Source organism: Henckelia pumila, chromosome 4, assembly GCF_033568475.1.
Source record: "Henckelia pumila isolate YLH828 chromosome 4, ASM3356847v2, whole genome shotgun sequence".
In the NCBI taxonomy this organism is placed as follows: domain Eukaryota; kingdom Viridiplantae; phylum Streptophyta; class Magnoliopsida; order Lamiales; family Gesneriaceae; genus Henckelia; species Henckelia pumila.
Window position 1 is genome coordinate 193,580,698 of NC_133123.1, and position 11,905 is coordinate 193,592,602.

General features: G+C 39.0%; 1 protein-coding gene across 1 annotated transcript; it reads right to left on the bottom strand.

Moving 5' to 3' along the window:
* Positions 1 to 5,519: 5,519 nt before the first annotated feature.
* On the bottom strand, positions 5,520 to 7,621 carry LOC140862515 (uncharacterized). The gene is made up of 5 exons (XM_073265544.1): positions 7,152 to 7,621; positions 6,593 to 6,822; positions 6,376 to 6,489; positions 6,129 to 6,199; positions 5,520 to 6,026 (listed from the first exon to the last, which is right to left on the bottom strand). The coding sequence occupies exons 1-5, from the start codon at positions 7,619 to 7,621 to the stop codon at positions 5,520 to 5,522; spliced, it is 1,392 nt and encodes a 463-aa protein (XP_073121645.1).
* Between the last annotated feature and the right edge of the window lie 4,284 nt (positions 7,622 to 11,905).

The window sequence follows — 11,905 nt, forward strand, 5'->3', positions numbered from 1 at the left end:
AATATTGTAACAGTCAAATGCTTCATCTCTTTTATCAGAACCAAGTACTCAAATCCTCATACTAAGGATTAACATTATATATGTGACAATGTCGTTGTACACAATTCTTGATTTCCTTAACTCTGAAGATTCCCATCGAAGACTGACTAACTAATTTTGGATATCATAATCCACAAGCAACGTCATTTGATAATTATGAAATTCGTAACAATGTCTGTAATATCCAATCATAAAACGATCTAATGCATCCAATAGACAATCTTGGAGAATTAGTGAAAACAATCCTGCAAGACCAAATTGTTCATATATCTCGGCTGTTGTCTTTCCCTATGTCTAAAACATTTGATGCAATCCTGCTAGATTCCATGATCAGTCATAAGGTCATCAGATATCTTAATTGATATAAATGATTCTAGATCATCACTATTTGCAACAAGAATAAGAAATTTAATCATTTTCTCGCAGTGACATCCCACTGATCCAAATACCGGTTAGCATCACTGGAATTCTTATTGGAAACTACATCTGAGACGACTCTAACCCTCAAAAATATAAATAATAAATAAAGTATTTGCGGAATTTAAAAAAAATAAATAAATTTGACATGACTCGCTTTAAAATATTGTAAACCCAATTGACACAGTCAGCAATTCAAATCAAAATAAAATGAACACAAGATAAAAAAAATCCAAATACGATAGTCATAGAACCCAGAAAAGGGAAGTTAATCCCACACAGTTGCGGAATAATAAACTGTTGAGTTTACATGCCAAATATTCTAAAGCAGGGAAAACACATCCTGCAAATGAATGACAGTGTATGGAATTCTACAACTCATAAATAAAAACATAAGATTTTGCGGAACAACTAAAAGCACGTTGGTCAAGGGCCTGCACCTCTGATGACCTTGCCCTGGGGATCCTGCCCCTCGATCTCAGTGAAAAACTCCTCACCTGAAAGCAATAAGTGTAGTGAGGCTAACAAACTCAGCAAGAATATGGGGGGGATAATGAGTACTACATAATCACAAGCACACGCAGATTAAAAATAGCTGATACTTAAAGTACTATTATGCCCTTAACTTTAAATGAGAGGTTTCTGAATATAATGAGAACAAGACGTAACATATGCATGGCTAAGTCGAATGTAATCAAAGTAAATGTATAAAAATGGTTCTGAACATAAACATATTAATAAAGAACATAGATCCTTGAATTGTGATTCTGTGATTTCGATCATGATCATGGCATGCCGCAAGAAAGTCAGGATATCTACCAACTCGTCTTGCCCTGTGGGTGGTAAGGGAAATCAAGATTTCTCTCGAATCGTCCAAACTTATAAATTTGGTAAGGGAAGCTAAGACGTCTCCTAAATCGTCCAAACACATGAATATTTTTGTAAGGGAATCTAAGACGTCTCTTAACTCGTCCAAACACGTGATAAATGTAGTCACAATCATCTCATTTCGTTCATAAAATATTTTATTTCCTTCATGAATATGACACTTATCATGCATATGTAAATATGTCGTACATGTAAATATTTGAACAGTAATCATGCAAATGACTCACACATGGAGGATCGGGAAGGTGATTTAGGAGACAAACCAAAGGATGGAAATTTAACCCATAACTTGCACTTAAGACAAAGTCGAGCGGTTCGCCCATAAAATTCGTAACTTGTTCGATTCTTATTAAAAAATGATTCAGTTTGAAACCACGACTTCATGACACTTAGAAATAAGTAAAGAAATCATCCTCTGAGTGTATTTCCTAAACAACCATTTTATAAAAATCCCATTTCCGGACAGCCCCCTCCTAAAACTTCAAAATTCTGCACCATTCCTTTATATGTCTAGAACTCGACCGAATCTTAACCAAATTAATTCCCGCTTTCACCGACATATTTCTAACATCTTGGCCTAATTCTAGACCCGAGCCCATGGCCAAATTCTGATTTTAGCCTAACCTTAGCCCTAAGTTTCTTGACAGCCCCAACAGTTCCAGAAATTCTGCTCATGCCATCCTCCTTATAACCAATCAAAAACATATCTATTTGTCTCTCAACCCCAAGCCACTATCCTAGTATCAAAACCAACATTTAAGCTCACCCAAAACTCTCTCAAAACTTACCACAACCAGCTAAAATTCAACTCCACAAGGCAACCAAAAAACGAGCCCCTAACTCTAGACAAATTCGAATTTTTCTCCAAGCCAACTCACAATCTGACTTCAACCCATCCTAAAACTACCATGTGAACTACATATCATCCATCGTAGTTCCTACATCACCATCCAAATCAACATAATCAATCACAACAATAATTCGAACCACATGCCAAGAAAATGTTTAAAAATAATCGAACTACAAGCTAGGCATCATTTCTGAAAAATCTTAAATTCAACAAGGCATTCAGGACAACACAAAACCAATGCAAACCATTAATCTATCCATTTAAACAGCATGATTGATTCAAAATAGCAAGAAACTCTGAAAATTTTCGAAGGAAAGGAAAACAGGGCAAGTATATGTATATATATATATTTCGAAAATGGTGAGAATGCAACAATCAAAATAACTAATCTACAAGGGGAAGCAAAGAAGCCATATACTTGCCTAAGCTACCAAAAAACAGAAAGCAAGAGCTCGAGTGGAGCTGGGTTGAGCAGGGGCTGGAACGATCTTGGACAGAGGGCGAACAGTTGCTGCTCACCGTGCTGCAGCTGTGCCGGAGAAGATGAAGCTGCTGCGGCAAAGATCTTGAAGAAGAAATGGAGATGTCGCTCGTTTCTTGAAGAACAGGGAGAAATCGGCTTCTTTTGTGTATGTGTGTGTTGTGTGAGTTTTTTAGTGTGTGGGTGTGTGGCTAGGATTAAATCTTGAACTCAAGTGTACATGTAGGTAAACCCTAGAAAAATGGGAGTGTTATAAAATTTAGGAAAAAGTGCTATACACTTTTAAAATAAAAAAAATGCCAAACCAATAAAGCAATTAGGACTACAAATTAAATTGCACGAAATAAAAAAAATGCAAGCTTAAAAATCCTAATTTAAAACGAATTAAATTTGATTTTACTTGTCCGGAAATTAAAATGCTAATTTTCGTAAAAGTTAAAAATAATAAATTCTAATGCACGGGAAAAATATAATATTTAGCCAATTAAAACAGAAAATTAAAATAATTAAAATCATAAATATTAAAGACTAATTTAGGTATGAAAATTAAATTAAAAAATTCTAGGCATCACAATTCCTCCCTCCCTAATATGGAATTTCGTCCTCGAAATTAATACTTACCAAAAAGCTTTGGGTAACGAGTCCTGATATCCGCCTCTGCTTCCCAAGTGGCTTTTTCATCCGAATGGTTCTGCCATCTCACTTTGATCAAAGGAATCGACTTGTTACGGAGTCTCCTTTCCTGTCTATCCAAAATCCGGATGGGCCTCTCCTCATACGTCATGTGAGTAGATAACTGAAGAGGTTCCATGCTAAGCACATGAGATGGATTCGAGACGTACTTCCTCAGCATCGATACGTGGAAGACATTATGAACTCCATCAAGGTTAGGAGGCAAGTCCACCCTATAAGCCAATGCCCCTACTCTGTCCAATATCTCGAACGGTCCTATGAACCTTGGTGCTAATTTCCCTTTCTTCCCAAATCTCATAACACCCTTCATAGGTGCTACTCGGACAAACACATGATGTCCCACCAAGAACTCCAAGTCTCTCCTCCTATGGTCAGCGTAACTATTCTGTCTACTCTGTGCAGTCCTCATCCTATCAAGGATCTTGGCTACAATCTCGGCAGTCTGCTGAACAATCTCAAGTCCCAACTCTGACCTCTCCCCAATCTCGGTCCACAATACCGATGATCTACACGGTCTCCCATAGAGTGCCTCGTAAGGCTCCATACCAATGGTTTCCTGATAGCTGTTGTTATAAGTAAATTCCACCAACGGTAACCTCGGCTCCCAACTATCATGGAGTCAATAACACAGGCTCTCAGAAGGTCCTCTAGAATCTGAATCACCCTCTCGAACTGTCCATCTGTCTGGGGGTGAAAGGCAGTGCTAAACAAAAGCTCGGCCCTAAAGCTGAGTGAAGACTCTTCCAAAAAGACGAAGTAAACCGAGGATCTCTATCAGACACCATGGAAACAGGGATACCATGTAGCCTGTCTATCTCCCGGATATACAATTCCGCATACTGAGTCATAGAGAAATTCATCCTTACTGGCAAAAAGTGCGCCGACTTAGTGAGACGGTCGACAATAACTCAAATAGCATTCGAACCACTCACTTTCCTCGGACTGTCCATCTGTCTGGGGGTGAAAGGCAGTGCTAAACAAAAGCTCGGCCCTAAAGCTGAGTGAAGACTCTTCCAAAAAGACGAAGTAAACCGAGGATCTCTATCAGACACTATGGAAACAGGGATACCATGTAGCCTGTCTATCTCCCGGATATACAATTCCGCATACTGAGTCATAGAGAAATTCATCCTTACTGGAAAAAAGTGCGCCGACTTAGTGAGACGGTCGACAATAACTCAAATAGCATTCGAACCACTCACTTTCCTCGGCAAGCCAACAACGAAATCCATGGTAATATTCTCCCATTTCCACTCGGGGATAGGGAGTGGCTTAAGAAATCTTGTAGGTCTCTAATGTTCTTCTTTGACCTGCTGGCATGTTAGACACTCTGACACATCGTGCCCGGCCACCAATACAACTGCTGAAGGTCTCAATACATCTTTGTACTGTCTGGGTGGATAGAGTATGGTGATGTATGTGCCTCTGCCATGATAGTAACTCGCAGAGAGTCACCTTCGGGCACCCAAAGTCTACCTCTGAACCTAACAATCCCATCTACTACTGAATACAAATCACTGCCTCTCTCGTTAGCTCTCTGCCTCCACTTACTCAACTGCTCATCAACTGCTTGAGAAACTCTGATATGGTCAAACAATGTAGTCTGCACTGACAAGGCTGACAATCTAGGAGATCTACCCTCGGCATAGAACTCTAGTCCGAATCTCTAAATCTCATCCTGCAAAGGTCTAGACACCGTCAAAGAGGCGATCACTATTGTCTCTACTCAATGCATCTACGATGACATTAGCCTTACCCGGATGGTAACTAATGTCGCAGTCATAGTCTTTCACCAACTCTAGCCATCTTCGTTGCCTTATGTTCAACTCATTCTGGGTGAAGAAGTATTTGAGGCTTTTATGGTCGGTGAATATCTTACACTTCTCTCCATAGAGATAGTGTCTCCAAATTTTGAGAGCGAACACCATTGCTGCTAACTCCAAATCATGAGTAGGGTAGTTCTTCTCATGCTCCTTCAACTGCCTAGGCATAAGCAATAACCCTATCTTGCTGCATAAGCACTGCCCCAAGTTCCAACTTGGACGCATCAATATAAACCACAAAATCTCCCTCTCCCGATGGCATAGCTAACACTGGTGCTGTCATAAGAGCTTCCTTCAAAACATCAAATCTCTCTTGACACTTTGGCTTTCAAATAAACTTGGCATTCTTCTTGGTCAATGCTGTCAAGGGCACAACAATTGATGAAAAGCCCTTGATAAACTTCCTATAGTAACCGGCCAATCCGAGAAAACTATGAATCTCCAATGCGTTTCTAGGTACAAACCACTCCTTCACTGCTTGAACCTTTGAAGGATCCACTTCCACTCCACTCATGGAAATAATATGGCCCAAGAATGCTACTCTCTCCAACCAAAACTCACATTTGTCAAACTTAGCAAACAATTTTCGCTCTCGGAGTACCTCAAGAACTGTCTTCAAATGCCGCGAGTGCTCCTCTCTATTCTTCGAGTAAATAAGGATATCATCAATGAAAACAATGAAAAACTGGTCCAAGTATGGCTGGAACATGCGGTTCATAAGATCCATGAAGACCGCGGGCGCATTCGTCATTCCAAACGTCATCACAAGGAACTCGTAGTGGCCATAACGAGTCATAAATGATGTCTTGAACACATCTGACTCTTTCACCTTCAACTGGTGATAGCCAGAACGAAGATCAATCTTCGAAAATACAGAGGCTCCTTGCAACTGATCAAAAAGATCCTCAATTCTAGGAAGCGGGTAATTGTTCTTTACCGTCACTCCATTCAGCCCTCGATAATCAATGCACAACCTTAGACTTTCGTCCTTTTTTTTCACAAAGAGGACTGGTGCGCCCCACAGAGAGGAACTAGGGCGTATGAATCCCTTATCAAGCAATTCTTGAATCTGCTCTTTAGTTCTTTCATTTTTGCAGGATCCAATCTATACTGTGCCTTAGATATTGGCACAGTATCCGGTATCAAGTCAATAGAGAACTCGACTTCTCGATCAGGCGGAATACCTGCAACATCGCCCGAAAACACATCCTCAAAATCTCTGACAACGTCCACATCTAAAATATATGGACATGGCGGAAACTCTGTCAAAGATATACTGGCTAAGAATGCCTCACCTCCTTCATGCACCAACTGCTTAGCTTGCATGAAAGATATAATCTGAGTCCTCCTCGAACCCCTAGTAGTCTCAAACCAAAACGGTTCTTCTCCCTCCGGTCTGACCATCACTGATCTGCTGGAATTCAATCACCACAACATTCTTCGTCATCCAGTCCATCCCAAGTATCATGTATAACTCAGGCATAGGCAACACTATCAGATCTGCACTCACTGATTGCCCTTGCAACAAGAGCTCAAGATTCTTCACTATATTCCTCGTGGAAAGCTCTTCCCCCAATGGGATGGTCACTGTGAATCCACCAAACAGCTCTTCACACTCAATACCTCGATTGCTGGTAAATCCTCCGAAATAAAAGAATGTGTAGCCCCCAAGTCTAACAAGGCTCTAGTGGCCACACCGGCTACTAAAATTCTATCATCATTAAAGGTGATTACAACCACAGAAAGATTGAAAGCAATTTAAGACAAGTCCTAATTAGGTTCATTCTAAGTCATCGAATTCCCAAATTCAAAATTAATCGTGCTAACACATAACAACTAACACGGAGCATGCAACATAATACAAACGGCCTCTTGCCCTACTTCTGCTGATGACCCTGAAGAGCAAAAGATCTCTTGCTATGAACCTCGGCACTAATGTCCTTTCAAGGACTGCTCGGACCGTAAAGCCTTCCTGATAGCGGCTGCATAGTCCATGGGCTCAGCCATCATCACATCCCTACGAATAGTAGGCCTCATACAAGCAACAAAAATTTGCAACTTCTCCGCCTCATCATTCCCTATCAATGGCACGAAGTGGCAGCCCCTCTCGAATTTGCGCACAAACTCGGATACAGTCAGATCTCCCTGCCAGAGACTCATGAACTCTTTCTTCAACTGCGCCCTCACCTCAGCTGTATAGTACTTCTCATAGAATAGGGTCTTAAATGCTTCCCAAGTCAGGGTGGTAACATCAACAGTCTTCTCCACACCCTCAAACCACAAGGCGGCGTCATCCTTGAGTAGGAACGTCATACAGCGAACTCGGTCCCCGTCTCCCAACTCTATGTAGCGGAAAATCGCCTCAAGCGAGCGAATCCTGCCCTCCGCTACCATCGGATCCGTAGTACCAGAAAAGTCTTTAGGATCCATCTTCCTGAACTGCTCATAGATCGCACTGGGTCTAGCCCTAGGGGCCTCGGCATGCTGCTCTAAGATACGAGCCAGACCAGCTAGAACCTAGGCCCCAACATCAACATCAACTGGTGGAGAGGGCGGAGGAGGTGGCGGCGGCGGAGGAGGCGGTGGAGTTGGAGGTGCGCGAAGGTCACAACGAGGCGCCATCTGTACGCAAGTTCAAATTCTCACATTCAAATTTCATGCCTTAATAAAAAGATTTTATCTAAACTTAAACATGCTCAAATAATTTAGGAAACTAATGCTACTCATCTGAACAAATAGCAATAAATGAAACATAAATCTTACAGAATTTGAGGCGAGATCCCTTGAGTTTCGGCAACCGACAGTAGGCACAGCCCAAACCAAGAACCTGGCTCTGATTCCAACTGAGACGACTCTAAACCTCAAAAATATAAATAATAAATAAAGTATTTGAGGAATTTTAAAAAAAATTAAATTTGACATGACTCGCTTTAAAATATTGTAAGCCCAACTGAAACACTTAGCAATTCAAATCAAAATAAAATGAACACAAGATAAAAAAAATCCAAATACGATAGTCATAGAACCCAGAAAAGGGAAGTTAATCCCACACAGTTGCGGAATAATAAACGGTTGAGTTTACATGCCAAATATTCTAAAGCAGGGAAAACACATCTTGCAAATGACTGACAGTGTATGGAATTCTACAACTCATAAATAAAACATCAGAGTTTGCGGAACAACTAAAAGCACGTCGGTCAAGGGCCCTCGATCTCAGTGAAAAAATCCTAACCTGAAAGCAATAAGTGTAGTGAGTCTAACAGACTCAACAAGAATATGAGGGGGGGGGGGGGATAAAGAGTACTACATAATCACAAGCACACGCAGCTTAAAAATAGCGATACTGAAAGTACTATTATGCCCTTGACTTTAAATGAGAGGTTTCTGAAATTAATGAGAACATGACGTAACATATGCATGGCTAAGTCGAATGTAATCAAAGTGAATGTATAAAAATGGTTCTGAACATAAACATATGAATAATTAACTTAGATCCTTGAATTGTGACTCTGTGATTTTGATCATGATCATGGCTGCAGTGCACTATGCCGCAAGGAAGTCAGGATATCTCCCAACTCGTCTTGCCCTGTGGGTGGTAAGGAAATTCAAGATTTCTCTCGACTCGTCCAAACCCATAAATTTGTTAAGGGAAGCTAAGACGTCTCCTAACTCGTCCAAACACATTAATATTTTGGTAAGGGAAGCTAAAATGTCTCTTAACTCGTCCAAACACGTGATAAATGTAGTCACAATCATCTCACCTCGTTCATAAAATATTTTCTTTCCATCATGAATATGAGACTTAGAATGCATATGTAAATATGTCGTACATGTAAATATTTGAGCGGTAATCATGCAAATGACTCACACATGGATGATCGGGATGGTGATTTAGGAGACAAACCAAATGATGAAAATTTAACCCATAACTTGCACTTAAGACAAATTCGAGCGGTTCTCCCATAAAATTCGTAACTTGTTTGATTATTATTCAAAAAGGATTCCGCTTGAAACCATGACTCCATGACACTTAGAACTAAGTAGAGAAATCATCCTTGGAATTTATTTCCTAAACAACCATTTAATAAAAATCCCATTTCCGGGCAGCCCCCTCCTAAAACTTCAAAATTCTACACCATTCCTTTATATGTCTAGAACTTAACCGAATCTTAACCAAATTAATTTCCGCTTTCACCGACATATTCCTAACATCTTGGCCTAATTCCAGACCCGAACCCATGTACAAATCTGATTTTAGCCTAACCTTATCCATAAGTTTCTGGACAGCCCCAACAGTTCCAAAAATTCTGCTCATGCCATCCTCTTTATACCCAATCAAACACTTATCTATTTGTCTCTCAACCCCAAGCCACTATCCTAGTATCAAAACCAACATTTAATCTCACCCAAAACTCTCTCGAAACTTACCACAACCAGCTCAAATTCAACTCCACAAGGCAACCAAAAAACGAGCCCCTAACTCTAGACAAATTCGAATTTTCCTCCAAACCAACTCACAATCTAACTTCAACCCATCCTAACACTACCATGTGAACTACATATCATCCATGGTAGTACCTACATCACCATAAAAATCAACATAATCAATCACAACAATAATTCTAACCACATGCCAAGAAAATTTTAAAAAAAAATCGAACTACAAGCTAGGCATCATTTCTGAAAAATCTTAAATGCAACAAGGCATTAATGACAACACAAAACCAATGCAAACCATTAATTTATCCATTTAAACAGCATGATCGATTCAAAATAGCAAGAAACTCTGAAAATTTTCAAAGGAAAGGAAAACAGGGCAAGTATATGTATATATATATTTCGAAAATGGTGAGAATGCAACAATTAAAATAACTAATCTACAAGGGGAAGCAAAGAAGCCATATCCTTGCCTAAGCTACCAAAAAAAAATGGAAAGCAAGAGCTCGAGTGGAGCTGGTTCGAGCAAGGGCTGGAACGAGCTTGGACAGAGGGCGAACAGCTGCTGCTCGCCATGTTGCAGCTGTTCCAGAAAAGATGAAGCTTCTGCAGCAAAGATCTTGAAGAAATGGATTCTTGAAGAACAGGGATAAATTGGCTTCTTGTGTGTGTGTGTGTTGTGTGAGTTTTTTAGTGTGGGTGTGTGGCTAGGATTAAATCTTGAACTCAAGTGTACATGTAGGTAAATCCTAGAAAAATGGGAGTGTTATAAAATTTAGGAAAAAGTGTTATACACTTTTAAAATAAAAAAAATGCCAAACCAATAAAGCAATTAGGACTAAAAATTAAATCGCACTAAATAAAAAAAATGCAAGCTTAAAAATCCTAATTTAAAAAAAATTAAATTTGATTTTACTAGTCCGGGAATTAAAATGCTAATTTTCGCAAAAGTTTAAAATAATAAATTCTAATGCGTGGGAAAAATATAATATTTAGCCAATTAACAAAAAAATTAAAATAATTAAAATCATAAATATTAAAGACTAATTTAGGCATGAAAATTAAATTAAGAAATTCTAGGCGTCACAACATCTATCTCTGACTGCATCATATAATAGTCACAAATAGACACTGGGTACAAATCTTGGACCAGTTTAAGTAACCATTTTAAAACAAACATGAACACCTAAGTGCTCAACTTTCACTATCCAAATGAATTCTTATACTGCCAAATCCATGTCGTTACTTAGTAGGCTCTTGACATCCGTCACACTAACTAGATCAATCATCTGATAGATCCTAAATTCTTCTGATGCCAAATGTTCCTAGTCAGGAAACACTTATCCCAACACAGTTCTATTCATCAATAAGATCAAGTATCTTTTCAAGGTTATCAAACTGACACTAAGTTATACTTTAACATAACTTGTTGCAATGATCTTTAGACTGAGTAAATTTTCCATCACCCTCTAAAGTACAAAATACTCCCAGAATAACTTTGGAAATATATTCCAACATATCTAGTCTTGATTACAGTTCACGTCTCCTCGTATAATTCATCTCGGTGTCCTGATAAAAATTTTTCTTTACCTGACAATCTGAAAATCATATTCCAATTCTTACAATGAAAATTATATAAGTAAATCCATCACATAGATTTCTCATTCATCAAATTAATCAAGATCCTGATCAAATTATTAAATGTATGTCTAATAGAATCAGGCAATACTGGTCAAACCTCTTGGTTCTCCCTTAGTATCACGTGCGAAAACTAGCCAACCAAAATATATAATTGTCAAGGAATCTTTTCCAAGACTATTCTATCCACGGAATCAAAATATGCACCTCTGACAAAGTCTGATGATAACTCATCACATCCCTTGACACTAACCCAGCATCAAGAATAGAAGACTCAATAAAATCTGAATACCTTCTTGTTAGTTATATACCTATCTCTATCACTGTGCATACATCGAGACTAAGATAAGTCTACCTATAATGCCAAACTAAAACAAAATAATCCTTCCAGTGTACACCAGCATAAGATCATACTTACTATACCATCTCGAAACCCGACATTCATCATCACCCTAGCATAACTCATCCCTGAGTCTTTGATGAATTCCATTATTAATGAGCAACATTCCTATCTGGACCAAAATCATTAGTCAAGAAAAACTTTCATAATATTATAGAAGCACAACTCAAATCCCGAGTCTGCAAGCATCCGATAATTCCATCCTGTTGAATAACAATTCAACTAAACTTTTGGATTAA